At 45.4% G+C, this 20,225-nt stretch overlaps 1 protein-coding gene across 9 annotated transcripts in view; it reads left to right on the top strand.

Moving 5' to 3' along the window:
• The window catches only part of CELF1 (CUGBP Elav-like family member 1), a 113,212-nt gene extending 93,544 nt beyond the window's left edge, over nucleotides 1-19,668 (top strand). For 2 of the 9 annotated variants that reach the window (XM_021009700.2, XM_021009696.2), the window contains 7 exons: nucleotides 184-345; nucleotides 2,648-2,723; nucleotides 8,146-8,274; nucleotides 9,586-9,699; nucleotides 10,188-10,373; nucleotides 13,013-13,156; nucleotides 13,379-19,668. In XM_021009700.2, the coding sequence (XP_020865359.1) occupies nucleotides 184-345; nucleotides 2,648-2,723; nucleotides 8,146-8,274; nucleotides 9,586-9,699; nucleotides 10,188-10,373; nucleotides 13,013-13,156; nucleotides 13,379-13,506 (939 nt within the window). In that variant the 3' untranslated portion in view covers nucleotides 13,507-19,668. The remainder of the gene's footprint in view (nucleotides 1-183; nucleotides 346-2,647; nucleotides 2,724-8,145; nucleotides 8,275-9,585; nucleotides 9,700-10,187; nucleotides 10,374-13,012; nucleotides 13,157-13,378) is intronic. The other 7 variants (XM_078148473.1, XM_021009698.2, XM_078148474.1 and 4 more) reach the window with 4 other exon arrangements.
• Nucleotides 19,669-20,225: the final 557 nt, after the last annotated feature.

The following is a 20,225-nucleotide window of genomic DNA, read 5'->3' as shown; positions in this document are numbered from 1 at the left end:
CCAGTGTAAAGCAAGGGCAGCTCTGGCTCTCCTTTCATGACAGCTTCCCACCCCAGTTGCACATCCTCAGCAGCTAAAATCTGCTCCCTCACCTTTGAGCCTTTAGCTCCCTCCCCGTTTGGCACTGGAATTAGGGAACAGGCTCATTTTTTTTTCTTACTTTTCCCTTGGTTGCCTCCTTAGGGCTGCTCCTCTCCCATCGTGGTGAAGTTTGCAGACACCCAGAAGGACAAAGAACAGAAACGCATGGCCCAGCAGCTGCAGCAGCAGATGCAGCAGATCAGTGCCGCATCTGTGTGGGGGAATCTCGCTGGGCTGAACACTCTGGGACCCCAGTACTTAGCAGTGAGTCTTCACGCCTGGCTCTTTGCCCATGGAATAGGACTTCTGGGCAATTGGTTCTGAAATAGACACCAGCGAAGCAGGCGCTATAGTGGGCAGACACCGAAATGGAGTCACCGGGCATCTGACTAGTTTGTCTGTCTGTATTTCTGTCTGTCTGTTTGTTCTGTAATTGCACCTGAGGCTTCTGTGACAGTTAGGCAGAAAACCAAGTTCTTATTCCATTTATCTTCTCCTCCTCTTTCCTCTCTTCCTTATATCCCGCTGTTATCATTGTGCTGCCTAATCTTAGATACTGTCCTGCTGGATGCAGAAGTTTCCTCAAAGGTTTCCTGAATTATTCGCTCCCACGAGAGCAAGAATCTGACATGATTATTACAGGAACCCTATAGATGCACTTCCCCAAGGGTTCTTTGTTGTATGGAAGCAGCGTCCTTTGTTGCACTCTTCCTCCCATCTTCCTGTTCCAAGGGCAGCAGCATGAACAGACCCAAATCAAGTACCACAGTAGGAAGTGTCCCAGGAGGCTCTTGGAGCCAGCCCTCCAGAGAGGCATAGCCAGTAGAGGAAAGGAGAAACATTGCCCATTTGAAATGAGCTGTTTCTAGAGTCCCATGGAAGAATACAGGACAAGAAATACAGTTCTGTCTCTTTGCTGTGGAAGAGCTGAAAGAAGGGACAGCTACCAGCATTCGTTCCCAAACCTGAGGGAAGTGGGCTGGGTGTTCTTAGGCCCCCACTGCGCTGTGGCTGAGGGATGACAGCTGCTCATCACTGTTCTAAGAATGTTCAGGCTGCAGATTTGTTATAACCTTGATACACTTTCAGTAACAGGAAGACAGTGTTTAGTGTGATTGTTTCCTTAGCGTCTGGCTTTCTTCATGGGCTTACTTCACCACTTTGCTTATTTTAAGCAGCTCAGCTTGGGCTAAGATGGGCTTGTCACCAGAGGTTTTAGTCCTCATTCTGGTGAAAGCCCCTTCAGGACCTTTCATGGTGACTTAGAGGGCTGGGGAGAACCAGCACTGTCGGGTACTCCTCTACTGATATCATAAGCTCCCCTGTGATTCAGGACTACTAATGTGTCTGGAAGACCTGGGTTCAGATCCTGCTTTGAACCCTGAAAAACTGGGTGATCCTGGGGCAGTTTAACCTTGGAGCTTCAGCTTCCTCATTTGTAAAATGGGGATAACACCTGTTTCTGGAGTTGTTGCGAGGATCGAGTGACATGGCAAATATAATGTGATTTGGAAACCTTAAAAAGCTGTATCTGTGTGAACTAATGTTATCTTTGGGACCCTCACTAATACTTCAATTTTGGGGCCTTAAAGGGCATTCTCCTTGTCATCCTTATCTATAGGCTGGGTCTATGTCGTTGTACTGAGGGTTGTGGGGTTTCATTTTGAATTGGTTTCTGCCATTAAAGTTGCAGCTTTTACTAGAAAAGTGTCTTGACAAATGCACATCAAAGTAAGTGGACCCGTAGCTGTAATATGTGTACAGAAATGGGGGTCATAAGGGCACCAGCGGGTGGTGTCATTACTGGTTTGGTCTCATGAATGGTGCAAAGTGACCTAGAAGGGGGCAGGTTTTTTTCTAGGCTTAAGGGACAGTTTGCATAAAAAACTTTCGAGGCAAGAAAATAAGCTTGATCCCTAGGGATCTGTCAGTGTGGGTTGGCTTGTATAGAAAGGTTCTTGTGGTTGGGGAGGGTGTAGCCAGGAGAAAAGGGTCCAGCTCACTTGGAGCAGAATCAGGGTGATTGTAGGAGAACTGTCAGAACTTGCAATCAGGGTCTCTCTGAGATGGAAGATAGTAAAGATGGCAGGCTATCCTGGCCAAGATGAAGGCTGTGGGGCTGGCCAGCAGCAAGGGCAGGGTCTCTAGGGAAGAATGTTTGTGTGGAGGCAGTTTTCAGATGGCAGTGAGGCATCTAGATGGAAATGACTTGGGGGCACACGTGGAGAGAGGTGATCCTGAGCACCTAAGGGAGAGAGCCTGAAGGCAGAGGCTTCAGCTGGGAGGCCTCTCAGACCTGGGGTTTCTCTCATTTCCTGGGGCTGTCCTTTGGCTCTACTGTTCTCTGATCGTCTCCTTGTTGTGTTGGAGCCTTGGAGGCTCTCGCTGAGCCATGTTGTATTGTGCGGGGCTGTGCTGCTGGGCTGTCTGGGGGCTTCTCAGCCTCCTCCCCCTCCTCTCTTGGGGCCTGGGCCTGTGTGCTCGCTTTGCTGTGCTGTAGAGTTCTCCCAGACGCGGAACCAGCCCTCACTCTCACTCTTGTTTTGTTTTTTGGTGTAATGTCTAGCTTTATTTGCAGCTCCTTCAGCAGACTGCCTCTTCTGGGAACCTCAACACCCTGGGCAGCCTCCACCCAATGGGAGGTGAGTGGTTTGTGGGTTTTTGGCGGGGGGGGGGTTGTTTTGTTTTGTTTTTTTAACCAAACCATTAGACTTCGGTAGGTATCATTTAGGGTCAATGCTTTGTAACATCTAACCATCACTTTAAAGGGAACTCAGATATTTTTCCATGTAGTACTAGGGTAAATTCTAGGCTAGAATTAGGCTATTTAGAGCAATCAGAGCTCTGCATTCCAATTTTAAATCTTCACTAAAGGCTTCCACCTCCCAGTATTTTAAGACTGAAATGGATCCATCTAGGTGAAGAAACAGACTCAGATTGTGGTGATTCCTTAGCTAGTACTACAGGACCAGGCTAAGACCCTTCTTTCATGGAGAGAGCAGTGGGGGAAGACCCAGGTTCAGATCCTGCGTTATCCCTTGGGCATGTTACCCAGCTTCTCTCTACTTCAGGTTTCCTCATCTGTAAAATCAAAGGGTTGGCTATGAGGCCCCTAAAGTCTCTTCCAGCTCTAACTCCATCGTCTCATGATCATTTCAGCCTCATAAATTTATCAGTGCATTAAAGTAGTCGATACTGAATGCCCGAGGTTTTTCCTTTGGTCTGTCTTAGAGAAGTGTTAGAGAAACTATTCATTTCTATAACAAAATGTCTTTTCCCAACCCATCGGGATAACTCCCCAGGAAACCTGCATGGCCAGCCATCTTCCTATGTGATTCTGTGGTCATAGGGGAGCCTTTCATGTTTTGTGGCTAGGGGAGGAAGTTTTTAGTTATCCTCATCTTTATGTGTTGTGTTTTTAAAGTAATTTAACTGTAAAATTTTTAGTTCTGTAGGAAGTGTGCCTTAAAATTAAAAAAATCAGACATGCAAAGGTCATCATTTAATAATACAAAAATAATACCACATTCTATCTGAGATAACTTCCCAGCGTCCTGTGCAATCAAAGGATAGCATTGCCCGTGGCACCCTCCCATCCAGTGGGGAAAATATCAGAGGAGGGCCTTTGGGGAGTTGTCAGGGCAGATAAATGTTCATTTTCTTATTTCATGGGATAATAGTCAAAAATGATTTCTTCTTCCAAATAATTCATAGCATCTTCAGAGTTTGAAGGGACTTCAGTGATCATCCATTCCAACCTATAACTGAAAAGTCTCCCCCTGTAAATCTGTGTGACTTGTGGCTGTCCAGTCTTTGCTTGGCAACCTCCTAGGTGAGGGAGCTGCCCCCTCTCTGGGGAGATCACCCTGCTTTTGAATCTCTGTCTTGGTTGGGGAGTTTTTCCTGACATCACAACTAAATTGGCCTCCTTACGATCTCCACCCCATTGGGCAAGTTTTGCCTTGGAAATCAGACAGAAGAAATCTGACCCACCCTCCACGTGACAGCCCATTAAATACTTGAAGACAGCTATCCAACTTTGTTTTTTCCAAATTAAAAATCCCCAGGTTAAAAGGTGGTTCATTTTGAGCCAGAGAATTATGTTAGCTTGGCCATTTTTGCTCTTATTTTACTGTGTCACTTCTTATTTATCCACCAAAAAACAGATTCTTCCTTTGGTATGTTCCCATCAGACTTATGTTTTCCTGGGAGCCAAGATGACAAATGAGCAGGATGAAGTATATCTTCCCTCCCACCCTCCTCCTGTCCTCCCATATCTAGAAAACCTTCCAGCCCAGGCAGGCATATGGAAACAAATATCTGTGGACACTGGGGGCTGAGTCAACCCCTACATAAAGTTTGCCTAAACTTGTGTAGGGTGCAGGGTGAGGAGGGCTCTGTGTGCCAAGCAAGGAGGACATTCAGAAACAAGCCACAGCAAGTGTGGCTTGGAGCCCTAGTTTGAAACCTGCAGAGCTATAACTAGAGTAGAAATCTCAGCCCAAATGGAAGCCTGAGGCAGCTAGGTGGCACAGTGGATAGAGCCCTGGCCCTGTATTCAGAAGGACCTGAGTTCAAATCCGGCCCCGGACACATAACACTTACTAGCTGTGTGACCCTGGGCAAGTCACTTAACCCCATTGCCTAGCCAAAAAAAACACCAAAAAACAAAAAACCCAAATGGAAGCCTGCAGAGCTTTCCAGCTGGCTGACAGAGGGGGAGCCCACCAGCGCTCTGCTGAAACTCCAGAGCTCAGACCAGTGATATGGTGATCAGACTTTTCAGACAACTTTAGGAATACTGAAAGCTTATAGATCCCCAGCCTGATGTGTTCTTATGATCCTAGAATAGCACAACACTTAATACTCCAAGAAAGCAGCAGTAGGACCAGCCTAGACATTTCCTCCAGAGGCTGGGCTTAGCATAAAGTCTAAAGTCAAGAAAGAGGTTAGAAGAATGAGCAAACAGAATCTGACCATTAAAAGGCTATTGTGGGAGCAGCTAGGTGGCTCAGTGGATAGAGCCTCCAGCCTTGGAGACAGGAAGACCTGAGTTCAAATGTGGCCTCAGACACATAACACTAGCTGTGTGACCCTGGGCAAGTCACTTAACTCCGTTGCCTAGCCAACAAGCAAAAAAGTAAAGTAAAAAGAGTAATCTTATGATTACTTTAGGGGGCAGCTAGGTGGCACAGTGGATAGAGTGCTGGCCCTGAAGTCAGAAGGACCCGAGTTCAAATGTGGCTTCAGACCAAAACACTTGACACTTACTAGCTGTGTGTGTCCTTGGGCAAGTCACTTAACCCCAATTGCCTAAAACAAAACAAAAAAGAAGGCTATTGTGCTGACAGGAACACCTGACAAAACCCAGAAGAGAGTGACTCCAAAACGTCTACAAGCAAACACACAAAGCTTGGGTACAGATTCAACTAGAATTCTGAAAGAGACAGAAAAAGTTTGAAAATATTCTTTTCAAAGGAATGAAAATTGTGGGGTTTTTTGGGGGGTTTTTTTTGTTTGTTTTTTTAGTTTTTCTTTTAGGCAATTGGGGTTAAGTGACTTGCCCAGGGTCACACAGCTAGTCAGTGTCAAGTGTTTGGTCTGAGGCCGGATTTGAACTCAGGTCCTCCTGACTTCAGGGCTGGTGCTCTATCCACTGTGCCACCTAGCTGCCCCTAGGAATGAAAATTAAGAAAAAAAATTATAAAGGCAATAAATAATTCCCCTGAAAATTAAAATGGACCAAAGAGAAGCTTAATGACTAAGACTAGGAATATTAAAACAAAGTCAAAAGACTAAAGAAGAAAAAGAAAAGAAAGTAAGAAAAATGTAAGGCATCGAAGAGAAAAACAACTGACCTGGAAAACAGATCAAGGAGAAAAAAGTTCAGCAATCATTGGACTGCCTGAGAGCCATGATCGTAAAAGAGACTAAACATAGTGTTTCAAGAAATCCTAAGGGACAGCTGCCCGATCTCTCAGAAGCAGAGGGCAAAGTGGAAATAGAATCTACCAGTTACCTCCTGAAAGAAATCCCAGAATGAAAACTTGCAGTATTATAGCTAAAATTCAGAACATTCAGGTTAAAGAAAAAAATACTACAGGCATCCAGAAAGAAAGGATTCAAGGACTGAGGAGCCACAGTCAGGATCCCATCCAATTTACCACCCATCACTGTAAAGGGATGGAGAGCTTAGAGAATAATGGTATTCTAGAAGGCAAAGGCTGTGGGCTTATAGTCAATAATAACTTACCCAGCAAAACTAAGGAAATAGGAGAGAGGAAGGAGGAAGACAATAAGTGTTTTTATATAGCTCTTCCTATGTGCCAGGCACTGTGCTAAGTGCTTGTTTACAGATATCTCATTTGATCCTCGTAACAACCCTTTGAATTTCAAACACACGAGTTAAAGAGAAATATAAAAAAGTAAACAGAAGCAATCACCAGGGACTAAACACTAAAGGCTAAGTTGCTTACATTCTAATATGGGGAGATCATGCATGTGTCTCCCCAGAAGCCTACTGTTGGGAATCATAGACGGTGTCTAGTTGGACAGGAGGCTTGGGAGTAGTTCTGTTGTGTCTTGGTGATCTTAAGAATGGAAAAGGAGGGGAAGCGGAATATCCCAGGGGTAAAAGGGAGAAGCATGTTATGGAAAATCATCTCACATGATTGGGGTGTGCGTGTAGAAGTCTGTTATGAAGGGGGAGGTCAGGGAAAGGGGAGTGACTGACACTGGAGCTTCCACTCTCATCTAAACTGATCGAAGGAGGCCAAACACATAATCGGCTACAGAAATAGATTTCATTCAGTAGAGAAACAAGAGGGCAAGGGCAGCAGGGAGAGGGGGCAGGAAGTGTGAGTGCAAGTTTAGCGGAGCACTAGCCCTCAGCTAAAGACGGACTGAACGAATTATGGTCTACACCCGTGCTGAAATGTGCTTTAAGAAATGAAAGGGACAGTTTCAGAGAAACCTGGAAAAACTTTTGTGAACTTGTAAAGTGGACAGAACCAGGAGAACCTTTTATATGGTGGTAACAGTATTGTAAAGACAGTGCACAGTGAAAGACCTGGGGACTCTTACTAGCTTAAAGACCGTACACGAGGGACAGCTAAGTGGCGCAGTGGACAGAGCTCTGGCCTTGGAGTCAGGAGGACCTGAGCTCAAATCTGGCCTCAGACACTTAACACTTATGAGCTGTATGACCCTGGGCAAGTCACTTAACCCTGACTGCCTCACCAAAAAGTCAAAAAAAAAAAAACAGAAACCAAAAAAGCCACACATGATCCCAGAGGACTAATGATGAACTACCCACCTCAAGAGAGAGGGGAAGGACACAGAGGGCAAAATGAGACCTTTTTTGGGACGTGGCAAATGTGGAGATTTGTTTTGCCACATTTAATTATGAGAGACTTTTCTTTCCTCTATTGGGGGATGGGGGGGTGGGAGAGGGAGAAAAAGATGATTTTTGACTGATTAAAAATAAATTTAATTTTAAAATGTTTTCTTTTTGGTCTTTTGTCCATGATTCTTTTTAGTTTGTATCAGTCCATTGTATATGCTGTCTGTGTTCTCACAAATAACTTATCCAGCAAAACTAAACATAATCCTAAAAGGGGGAAAAATAGACCTTTGAGGAAATAGGGAAGGGAAAGTCCTTTCGTTCTGAATTAGCCTTCTAGATGTAGTTCTCTTACATTTTCTGTTCGTGTATCTTCTTCCAAAGAGCAGGGACTCTGTAAAGGGCCCCATACTTTGTACTGCATAGATGGTCCCAAGCTACCTACAGATGGTAACTGGCCCTTCTTTCCTGATATACCGTAAATATTTCCTATTGCTGCAGCTAATTCCTGAGCTAAGATTATGTCTTGTTGGATTCAAAATGTGGTATGAGGAGAAAACACAGAAAATGCTTCTCTAAAAAGTTGAGCATAGCTAAAGCCTTTGGAACCTTAAGATGAAGCTGACAAAAAACTTTTCGATTCTTAGGGCTGCTATTCTGTCAGTTCTGTTGGCATTGATGGGATCAGTCTTTTGTCTGAAATATTGCTTTCAATTTTGCAGGACTAAATGCAATGCAGTTACAGAATTTGGCTGCATTGGCAGCGGCTGCTAGCGCAGCTCAGAACACACCAAGTGGTACCAATGCTCTCACGACATCTAGCAGTCCTCTCAGTGTCCTCACCAGTTCAGGTAAGGCTGACCATGGGGGTGGGAGGCGGGGGGGGCGGGGAAGAGAAGTTCTCTCAGGTTAATTTGGGCTCCATACTTGACTTTTCTGGGCTAGAGTTTCCTTGTCTGTCAGATGAGGGATGTAGATTTTGGTTATTTCTAGGCTCCTCTTTTTTTGGGCGGGGGGAGGTGGCGAAGCAGTTGGGGTTAAGTGACTTGCCCAGGATCACACAGCTAGTTAGTGTCAAGTGTCTGGTCTGAGACTGAATTTGAACTCAGGTCCTTCTGACTCCAGGGCTGGTGCTCTTTCCACTACACCATCTAGCTGCCCCTCTAGGCTTCTTTTTAACCCTGGCATTCTGCTATGCATCTGGGAGGGAAGTACCTCATCATAGAAACTTGGTCAGTGCCCAGCCTTTACTCTACAATATTTTATTGAGGCCCTTCTCCCTCTCTCTTTCACATTGATATCATTTAAATGGTTACATTCCTCCCCGTAGACAAATATTACTCATCCCCACAGCAAAGAAATAATATTTAGGCAAAACAGATCATCTCATTGGCTTTGCTGACAGTGTACGCATGCCTTATTCTGCCGCTTCTTTACCTGGTTGAGAGCAAGGCATGCTTCTCCTCTGGTTGGTCACTTAACTAATCAGAGTCCTGATGTTGGTTTTCCTTTATATTGTAGTGTCATTGTAAACACTGCTTTATTTACTTTACAATGCAGCATTTCACACTCCTCTTGCCAGGGTTCTCTGAAGTCCTGTTTGTTGTTTCTTTATGGTGTAGTGATAGTTCCTTCTTTTCATGTACTTTGATTTGTTTAGCTCATGTGTATGGACTCTGTATAGGACAGTTCTCACTATCGTTGCCCTCGTTAGAATATAGGTCCCGTAGTTATAGTACCACTGAAAGGTAGATGTTGTAGACTTTTCTAGTATACTTCCAAATTGTTTTTCAGAACAGTTGGACTAAGTCACAGTTCTATCAGGAGTGTGTTAGTGTGCGTGTCATCCCATATCTGTCAAAGGACGTTTGTCATTTTTGTCTTTTGTTATCTTTTCTAATCCATGTATGAGATGAAACTTCAGGGTTTTCATTTGTTTAATATTTTTAAAGGTAGGCTAATAAGTTGTTTCCAAGGCTTTTCTGACTTGAGTTCCCGTTTCTTTTTGTGTTTCCTCCTTTTTTTTTTTCTTAACCACTGTGGAAAAGATGACAAAACTATGTAATTGGACTTCCCTTTACAAATAGAATGCTTTCTTACTGTGGTTGTTACTGTGGATGGGATGTGGATGGGCCTGTGTTTAAGTCTTTCATGTTTAATAGCAGGGTCCTCCCCAAGCTCCAGTAGCAGCAACTCTGTTAATCCAATGGCTTCCCTCGGAGCCCTACAGACGCTGGCTGGAGCAACTGCAGGCCTCAACGTCGGCTCCTTAGCAGGTAAGAGGTAGACAGGGGTTCCACATCAGGGGCTGGTTTAATCTTAAGAAAGTCATGAAGTGACTGTTGTGGGTGTCTTTTGCATGACTACACATGTATAACCTATACTGAATTGTTTGCCTTTTCAGTGAGGGGGTAGGGAAGGAGGAAGGGAGGGAATTTGGAACTCAGAAGTTTAAAAATGAATGTTAAAAATTGTTTTCACGTGTAACTGGGGAAAATAAAATACTACCAAAAAAAGTCATAAAGGAAATATCGATAGTGCAGAGTAGGGATAAAAGTGTGATGCTGTGCACACATCTTTGTGCCCCTACAGAACCAGTGGTTAAACATTTACCTGTGTAGTCCTGTATAAACGGGAGTTAGTCCTTAAAGGAGCTGTCCATTTCATAACTTAGCCAGGTTTCAAAGAAGAATGATGAACACTTTCCTTGGGAAACCAGGGGAATGCTTTCTCCCTAGTAGCTCTATTCTTTTCCTGCATGCAGGGATGGCTGCCTTAAATGGCGGCCTGGGCAGTGGTGGTCTTTCTAATGGCACTGGAAGTACGATGGAGGCACTCACGCAGGCCTACTCTGGAATCCAGCAGTATGCTGCCGCTGCACTCCCAACACTCTACAACCAGAACCTGTTGACACAACAGAACATCGGTGCTGCCGGAAGTCAGAAGGAAGGTAGGCTTAACCTGAGATTTTAGAGCTAATGATGGGGAGTGGAGGTGGAGGGAGGGGGAGGAAGAGGAGGCAGAGGACAAAGAATGTCCAGAACTTGGCATGGTATCATACTGCAGAGGTCTGGGGTTTTGTTGGCATGGCGTCTCCCTCTCCTGATCAAAGCTGCTATTCCACACCTTGTCTGAGTGATGCTTTATTAGAAAGACTCATCACCTGGTGGTCACTTTTCTTAGAATGATTTGTTCCCTGTAGCTAGGCTTAGTCCTGAGATAGTAGACCATGTGGTCTATTACTAAAACTTTAGGTGAAGCTTGGTGGGGTCTGTGGGAGTTTGTCCTGCTTGTGCAATATTCTTGATCCCTGAAGAAATCAGAATTTACCTTATTTCTAACATTTTGATCTGAACCTTCTGAAAATGGCTCACTTCTCAGATGAGGAAACAGATACCATTCATGGCCTTGTCTAAAACCAGATGAAGATCTTAGAAGTCCACTCTTATTAGAAAGTTATTTCTGCACTGTTATTTATGGCTGGATATTCCTTTTAACTGTGTCACCTTGCAAGTTCTCTACTTCAGATTTAAATTTTTCAAAATGAATTCAATTTAATTAACAGAGTAAACCAACTAGAATGTAATGAGTTAGGAAAAGAGCAAGGGAGTAAGCTGGTAATTTGAGGAAGGATTGATGAAGTAAAGAAACTGAGCTTCAACATAAGTTTTATTGAGTTTAGGAGACTCATCTTAAGAGTAAGCCAGTTATCACTTAGACATTGCCTGAGTGAGCAAGGACTTTTTCTCGCATTGCATGTTCACGTTGGACTGTGTTTTTGTACCCCATTGGTAGTTGGCATTGTTTAAACGTTATAATTATGAAAGATGCAAGCATTTCAAAGCACCAGCAGTCAGGGAAGCACAGGGTACTGGGTTTGCCCATTTTTCCAGCTGTGTAGGCAGGATCCACTTATTAATAAGCAGGTTGTGTCCCCAGTATTCATCTGTAAATCAGTTGTTTACAACCGGAAGCACATCTTATGGTAACAATCTTAGGTTAGGTTCCCAGGCCAGCTCATAGGAGATCATAGGGTTCTATTTTAATCCTATGATAAGCTTCCCTGTTGTACTGCTGTAGTACTAGCCTGATTTCTTAGTGCCAGGATGGAGTTGAAGGAAGGGTATTTTTCCCCTTGAGTGAAGGGCCAACCTGCAGCAAAATCGTAAAATAGGCCAAAAAAATTTTTTTTTTAAATCTTTCCATTTCCTTTCTATACCCTTCTCTCCTTTCAGACAGTCAAATATTTAATAGATGCGTCTAGCATACCATGCATTGGAAGTCTAAATGCAAAATTTAAACGTTTCTTAGTGTCCTGTGCCCTAATTCTTCCTAAGGCTCTCTCCAGCAGTACCCTTCTGAGGCATGCCTTGTCCCCTAAGGTTTATGATGGTCCCAAACTGCCATCCTCCTCTGCCCTCATTTATAAGTCCCAGTTCAGTGTAGCATCAAGTAGGTACGCCTGGTTGCTCGACTTATTTTATGTATACACACACACACACACACACACACACACATATCTGCCAAAATGAATGTGATATCGACTCATGTCGTTAATAAACAAAAGCATTAAATATACCAATATAAGAGGACCTGATCTCTGGGGACAGTGTGTGCTGTCCTCTTCCCTGTTCCCACCCTACTGGAGTGTCACTCCCCCACCCCCCCATCGATCACATACTTGCGTTGTCAGTCCTCCCCACTCATACCCCTAAAGGTGACTGACGAGGGGCTAATCTGCAAATGGGTAAAAGGCTCGACGCGTTCTGCCCAAGCCTTTCTCCAGTTCTTAGGTCACATGTGCATTCTGGAAACAGTAATTATTTTATATTAGCTCACATAAATTAAAATGCACATCCCCCTAAACAACAACAGCAACAAGAACAGATCAGTTTTCCTTCGATGGCCAGGAGAGTGGGACGTGTTGGAAGGAAAGCAGGCGCTAGCTGTGTAACTAGCTGATAGCCTCACAGCTGTCCAGTTTGTCTTTTAAAGGGGGAGGCTCACTAACCCCCACCTGTCTTCACCTCGTAGAGCTTCAGGCAGTATTAAGCAGGGTGTTCTTGTGGATGGGAGCCCTCCGAGTCGGCCTGCGTCAGCTGTTCCTGTGACACTAGTCATAGTCTTTCTGTTCCCCTTCTCAAACTCCAGGTTCTTTAAGAAGTTGACACTTTTTCACAATTACTTGCAGATGGTTGTTTATGTAACACTCTAGGGGTTTTAAAAGCAAAGTGAAAGCCTGGGCTATAGTCCATTGTCCTGAAGAACTGAGTGCCAGTAGTCTGTTGTCTCTTGCCTGAGCAGTCCACACTGACATTTTAGGTGGCCGACTGACTCACCTGTCATTGCCAGTACCTTAGAGATCTAGCAGCATCTAGTCGAGTTACTTACTCTATGCAGCATTCAGCAGAGAGTAAGTAATGGGGTATAGGAGACAAAGACCCCTGCCTTAGTGAAAGGAAAACCCTCATTTGGTGACTAGATGGTTCACCGAGCACAGAACTCCGTTCACTCCAAGTGGTGCAGACTCTGCTTGCTGTGGTGTGCAGCTGCCCTGACCTAGCTGTTTAATCAGTGGGTGTTTTGAAGGTCCAGAGGGAGCCAACCTGTTCATCTACCACCTGCCCCAGGAGTTTGGAGATCAGGACCTGCTACAGATGTTCATGCCTTTTGGAAATGTTGTTTCTGCCAAGGTTTTCATCGACAAGCAGACAAACCTGAGCAAGTGTTTTGGTACGTTGGCTTCTGTTTCTCTGGCATTGGAGGTGAGGGATCTGGCCAGGGGTCACTTGGTGCAGTGAGCTGTCAGTGCCCAGGTTCTTGTTGCAGCTGCTAAAGGTACAGGCCTTGAAACAGCCACAGGGTGACGTGGATGGGGGTAGGGGGAGGTATTGGGGTCACACCTTGCCTGCCTCCTCTTCACTCCCTCACGGTGGTGTGTTCTCTCGTCCACAGGGTTTGTAAGCTATGACAATCCTGTTTCAGCGCAGGCTGCCATCCAATCAATGAACGGCTTTCAGATTGGCATGAAACGACTGAAAGTGCAGCTCAAACGCTCCAAGAATGACAGCAAGCCCTACTGAGCATTCTCCCTTCTGGGACTGGAGTGAGAGGGTCTTCTGGTAAGTGGGGGAAGAAGCGCCCGCCCTTAGTGATTCGAAGCCCAAAGGCTGCGTGTTGGCAGCCCTGGACCCTGACCCCGCCACTCTCGCTGGCACCTCTTGCCCTGAAGACTCGGCTGCTGCCTCCTGTGGGAGTTCAGCTTCGTGCGGAGGACGAGTTTGTGCTTTGTTTGGTTTCCAGTGTTTTACTTTGGAGTTTAGGTGCCATATCGCGGAGATTTTTTTTTCTTCATTTAAAGTTTGCTGTGTTTGTAAACAGTGTGTGTGTTGAGAAGGACCAACACCAGACCGCCTTGGGGTGGGAGGGAGGAGGGGAAGGAGCTCCAGAGAGCAAGGACATATTGCCCTGGGGACAGGCACGGAGAGGCAGGGAAAATAGCACTGACTCTGGACATCAAGGGTCCCAGAGCTCCTCCTCTCTCAGGGGCTGTCTGCAGGACTGGCTGCTTAGAGCAAAACAAAACAGAAACAAAAAACAGCTTCAGAGATTCTTGCCATCCATATTTAGAACCTTGTCTTTTTGCCCCTCTTTGAAAAAGGAGCTAGCAAGATTCTGAGAATAAAGCGCCTGCTAACTTAGCTAGAAATGTGCATCAGAGAAGCAGACGTTATCAGTTAGCAGCTTTCATCACAGTTGGATCCACTGAAATAGATCTGGATGCCTAGTGCCCTTGCTGGATAGGACTAGACTTAAAAAAACAGCGTTCTATGGTCCCTCCTTTTTAACACACTAAAAAGTGTCCATAGCCAATTTTACATGAGCTTCAGTAAGGAAGGGGATAGTTTAAAGTGGGCCAGCCACCTGATGTTTTCATAATTCTGTCCACTGAATTTTTGAAAAAAGAGAATCTCCTTCTGTCTTATCCTAAGTGTTCACTGAGGCCAATTTCTAGCTGAAAGGACAGCCAACCAGGAGCATCTTATCTACTGGCCAGAGTAAATCATTGGCCCTAATTGTTTGGTGTCCCCTTCCTCGTGCACCAGAGCAGACGGCTGGTCCCTGCAACCTTGTGTCCTGCTTCTGACCAGAGCCAGTACTTAGTATTTAAGAAGGATGAGAAATCTGCATTTACACAGGGTCAGATTTTCCATAGTATTTCCATGGATGTTGGTGGCAGCCAGACCCAGGTCTTGGACTTTTCTGAGGAACCATTGTGGGTCCTTGCTTAAACCATCAACACCCCACCTTCATTGGTGGCAGAACGTTTACACTCTCTACATAGTATTCATTTCATTTACCTCAATTTTTATCTTGTCCATTTCATGTCCTTTGTGCTGACCCCCTGCAAGTTAGCATCTGAGCTGCCTCTTACCCCATCTCATTCCTTCCCTGGGCCTGTAACCATGAGCAGCCCCAGGCTCTGCCTCTTCTCCACAAGGTGGGGTTGTTAGCTGAGCCTGAGAAAGGAAACGCTCTTCAGAATGTGTGCATTGCAGGGGCACTTGTGTTACTATTCGGGGTGAGTGTTGGCCCGCTCTTGGGACTGGAACTCTGGGTTCTTAACCTTCAGAAGTACTAGCCTTGAACCATAGCATCCACTATCAGCAGGAAGTCAGGTGGGGGGCCTTCTCTGTTCCATACTGGCTGTAGGGATGGCTGGTGAAAAGTCAGTCTTGCTGTTTTCCACATAGTGGGTGGATCTGTTCCATTAATGGGCGAATACCTGCTACTTTCTCCAAGTGATAATGTGGGTCTGTGTCCTTTAGGGAAGCACATAATGTACACCTCTTAGGCTGAACCATGTAAACTTGAATTCTGTGCACTGGGAGAAATGTGTCCTGGTTTTCAGAGGAGAAAACTGTTCCAAAGGCTTCCAGGTTCATGGTGGGATTTTTTTTTTAATAAAGAAAAAAATAATAAAAAGAGAAAAAAACGCAAGGTTGGGGGGCACTGTTCTGAATCCCTACCTGCTGGAACCGAGAATGTCATTTCTATTTTTATAGAAGTTTTATACAGCTCCAGGGTGGAGAATATTTATTAACTAAATTATATCTCTGGAAAAGGCCAGGATTTTGTAGAATCCAGAATGTGATTGTTTTACACACACAGGATGCTGTGTATTATTGAAACTACTGACTTTCAGTGGCCCATTTGCAGCCTGACTAGCCCGCCAGAGGGGCAGAGGATTGATGCTGTGACTTGGTAGAGAGGAGAGACCTGTGCTCCACAGAGCGCTGCACTTATCATGACTTCCCTCTCTGCTTCCCTCCATTGTTGCCACCATCCTGCAATGCGTTACCCAAAGCCTTCTTGCCACAAGGGCTCATTTGCCCTTCTCCCCCAATGTTTCACCAGCATCCAGTCTCATGGGGCCAGCCTCTCCAGATCTGAGACCCCCAAAGGTGGATATGATCCCCCTTTCAGTGTTGGGATCTGTATCCAGTTGCAAGCTTATGTTGAAGGGCTGTGATCCCCGAAGAGGGAAGGCCAGGGTGTGAGGCAACTGGAAGCTGAGGCCCGCAGCTCTCTGAGCTGTCCCCTTGGCCCTCCTTTGTCCCCCAGTCAGGCTTTGCTGTTAACCAGCCTGGAGCACAGCTCTCTCCTCAGGCCAGAAATGGGTTTTGTGGAAAAGCTGCTCCGTGTTGGCGGAAAGGCTTGGCCCAGCACCAAGCGAGAACTTGCAGTCAAGTCTTAAGTGGCCCTTTCACTCCCATTGTGTCGTCTGCTGTAATCTGTTTCTCAGTTACATCATGAAGTGAGTTTGTCTTGGAAGCAGCCAGACCTCCAACCTCCCTAAGACTGGGCCAGGCCCAAAAGGAAGCCGAGAGCTTGGATTTCCCAAACGGAGCAGTTTGGGAAGAGGGCTTGTGAGCATTGCCAGCGTCCAGCTGTCAGGGCACTTCTCACCAGGACGCCTCCTGCTTTTTTCTGGGGCTCATAACATAGTCCAGCGGGGGGCATAGGGGTGGGGAGGAGTGGATGATTTGACCCATGCATTGGGTCTGGTCAAGTCTGCCGAGAAATGTCAAAGGAAATCCAGGCCTTGGTTTCTGTTTTGCCCCTGGCAGTCTGATGTCTTCTTGGTGTCCTCCGTGTACTTTGACTTTCCCCTGTGTCCATCGTTAGCATGTGCGAAAGTTCCCTGTCACTTGCCTCCCCCAGAAGGCCTCCTTTGTTTCAGGGCTGTACACACATTGAGTGTCCCTGTTTTCTCTCTCTTTGTTTGGACGTATTGCTCTGTGTAACTCAGTGGGTCTCCCTCTTTCTGGTTTGTTTTTTTCTAGATTCCTGCCGTTTGTTCATCGTTGTGCCTAAAGCATGTCGATGTGGCGTCAAGTACATCGTCCAAATCCTTGTCTCTTCAGCTTCTCTGATGCTTGAACTCTCACCTTTGACCTTGTGTTGACCTTTGATGCTGATGTGTATTTTTTATTATGTTTGTTTCTTTCTTTGTTTTTCTTTAATTTTTTTTGTGCTGCCAAATTGGTTTTGCTAGAACGACTGCTGAAGGGGAAATATTTAAACTTGCATTTGAATATAAAAAAATCTATTTTTCTAGAACTTCATAAGATAACCACTTGATTTTGTGATTCCAATTCTTTGTAATTGTCTTCAGAGCAGCCCTACTAGCACATGCCGTGTGGTGTTTGTATTTCTGTGAACACACAGCCAGTCCGTTTCGAGGCTTTGTTTTTCTGTGTGCTTAGTTTTAAAGCAAAACTTTGAAGCAAACAATGAAATAAAAGACGTCACTAAACCTTTGAGGCTCCTGAGCACATTTTGCTGATCTAGTTTCTGGGGCTTGAGGAGACAGCATGTATTTTTTTTTCTTGAGTTCTTAACTGCAGAAAACACTTGAACTCCCTTTTCTGTGTTGACAGCAGGCAGCCTTCTGGCCTTCCTGCACCTCTTCTTTGTTCTCTCTTCCCCCCCCCACCTTGGTTCTCCGCCTCCATCTTTGGTGAACCTTTGGATCCACATTGATGTCCTGTTTCATTAACTCCCATGCTTGTTTCTACAATCTCCTCAGCAAAATGTGATGCTTTGGTTTTCCTTTCCAACTCAGATAATGCCCAGAAAACCCACGTTTTGCATGTTTCCTGCTGTTTTCTTCACACCTTCGTATATATCACCTTCACCTCTCTGTTTTCTATAGTTTGTGCAAAAACTGACTGATTTAAAGGGTTTCAAAGAAGCTGTTTCAAATTGTTGTGGGGTTGATTTTTTTTTCTAGATTGTTTTTTTATTTTTGATGTGGCAAATTTCTCCTCGGTTGCCCATAAGATTGCTTGCCTGTGCGCTTGGACTGTCTCCTGATTTGGCCTCCAGGCCTGGGAGGGAGCTTCTGGGAGGCTGGTTGTACACTGGTCAGGTAGAAATCTGAGTATAGGGGAAGACCTAAGGATATATGGAAAGGGGAAAAGAGATGGGAATCCAGAAGGTGGCTGTGGGTGGGACACTTAACAGCAACATTTCTTTGAAAAATCCCCTCACACAGAGACCTCCTTAGGAAGTTTGTGCCTTTCATTGACTTCCTGATCCTTTGAGAGACTGTGAGCCCCATTTACCCTCCAAGGAAAGTTCCGTTTTTTGACTCTCTGTTGGAAAGAGCCTGTAACCCTGCTGGTAATGCAAGTACCAGCTCTTTTCCTAGGTGACAAGCACAACACCAGTCTGCCTGCTGTTTACAGACCTTGGGCACTTCCCCGGATCTTCCACACTCCCTGTCTCCCTTCCCCTGGAGGAAGAGCCAGCAGCTGTTCTCCCTGCCCTTCATAGGGGCCACTTTCCCCAGTCTCCCGGGATTCATTGGACAACCCATTTCAATAAAAGGTTGAATTGCGTAGAAGTGAGGTCTGGTCATTAAGAAGTGGAAGGGTAAAGAGAAGGATTGAGGAATGACCAGTTGGTTGAAGATGGAAATTATATAAAGGAGTGAGTGTAAGGATGGCACCCAGACATGCCAGAGCCTTCTGGGGGCCATGGGGAGATAAAGTGTCCTGATTCTCCAGGACTTGGGGGACAGATACTGAAAGGCCTAGAAGGAAACATTCGGTGCCGCTGGAAAGGCCTGAAGGAGCAAGTCCCAGCAGTATTCCAGTTCTGGGTGTCGGCATCTTGGGGAGTGCTACCCTGTAGTAAGCAGGAAGGGGAGAGGCGGGCAAACAGAAGGGGGTTTGCATGGAAAAAGGCCAGAAGCGCCCTGATCCTCGGGCTGCGAGCACCACAGTCTGACTGCACAGAGCACCTTTGGAGGCAGAAGGCCCGAGTGAGACCCTGCCCCCTCCCCACCTTTATCCAGAGAATCTGTGTTTTGCCAATCTGTTTTGCTTTTGATTTCAAAAGGAGCTCTGGGGAAGCCTGTGGATAAAACCAAAATGCCAAGCGTTGGATGTTATTTTCCTTTCCTTTCCTTTCCTCTCTTTGATTGTTTTAGTTGTTCTGTGGTGGTTTTAATGGATTTGAGACCCTGGGAACGGCAGCTGCCTTTCTGATTTCCAGCTGCTTTTTGTGAATAATTTAAAAAGAAAAAAAAAAAAGAAACTTTCCATTTTGGAGACAAACCTGTGTGAGTTTTTTATTGGTACAAACGTTGTATTTAAACACTAGGGGTTTTGTACAGTTTTTTGCCTTTTCTACTAGAAAACAATGTAAAGTGATTTCACAATGTGAAGAGAAAACATTGCCACTATGACCAAACGTACAGTCTGTTCTGCAGCAGCAAGGGGTTCAATCAACTCGAAGTCGTGATTCAGTTGTAGAGATGCTTTCCCCTTAACCTTGTTCAGGCCTTTCCTTTCTTTTCCCTGTTTTGATTTGCAAAAGAAACCGTCTCTTTTGTGTGACATTGTGTTGTACTCTGTAGAAAATTATGGATTTTACTTTAATCGTTAAAAAAAAAAATCTACAAATAAAATAGTTTAAAAAAAAGGCGGCAGCAAGAAGAGCCCTGGTCGCAGAGCTTGTGTGGTGGGCGTAAAGATGAAACGATTGTTACAAGCCTGGAACAAGCGAGTATGTGTTAAAGAAGGAGATCTCCTTCCTTTGTGTGGTTTTCCTTTTGTCCCGATGGGGAACCTAAACCTGTTTTAATTGCACAGACACACGGACAAAAAGTCATTTTGTATCTGCCAAGTGTGGTACCTTCCTTTGTTTATTTGCTATTAAACTGTTTGAGAAGACTTTGTGTCATCTTTGTTTTCTGACGCTGTTGGGATGGGAAACTCCCCCTCCTTTCCCCACTGGCAGCCCTTGTTCCTGCAGAGGAAAGTGACGAGAAGGCAGAGCCTTGCTCCTGGAGGATGTGAGCAGAAGCATTCCTGTGTGGCCTGCCACAGGGGTACTCCAGAGCCCTGCAGTATCGCTGTCACAGACCACACAGAGAACTGTCCACACAGTCTCCTTGCTTGTTCTCTTCTCAAGACAAACACCACACCCTTCCGCTTCTTCCCTGGACCTCAGTGAAGCTCACAGATCCCCCAATCCCATCCTCCTAGCTGAGATGTGACAGGATCAGGGAGCCAGAAGAGCATGCTGTCCGAGGTGGATAAAGTAGACCCCACGTCTGCCGGTAGCATCGGGCCTGTCTTTGAACACCAAGGTGAAATCCTGCCCATAGCCTTTGTCCTAGATGCCACCCTTAGCCTAGAGGTGTAGACCCTGCCCATGACCACAGAGGCCAGACTGGCACTTGGGGGCCTTCCGACCAGTGTCACTGTTTAAAAAATGTTCAGAAGTA

The sequence above is a fragment of the Phascolarctos cinereus genome, unplaced genomic scaffold, assembly GCF_003287225.1.
Source record: "Phascolarctos cinereus isolate Bilbo 61053 unplaced genomic scaffold, phaCin_HiC Scaffold_9;HRSCAF=440, whole genome shotgun sequence".
Taxonomy (NCBI): domain Eukaryota; kingdom Metazoa; phylum Chordata; class Mammalia; order Diprotodontia; family Phascolarctidae; genus Phascolarctos; species Phascolarctos cinereus.
This window is presented reverse-complemented; position numbering and strand designations above follow the sequence as displayed.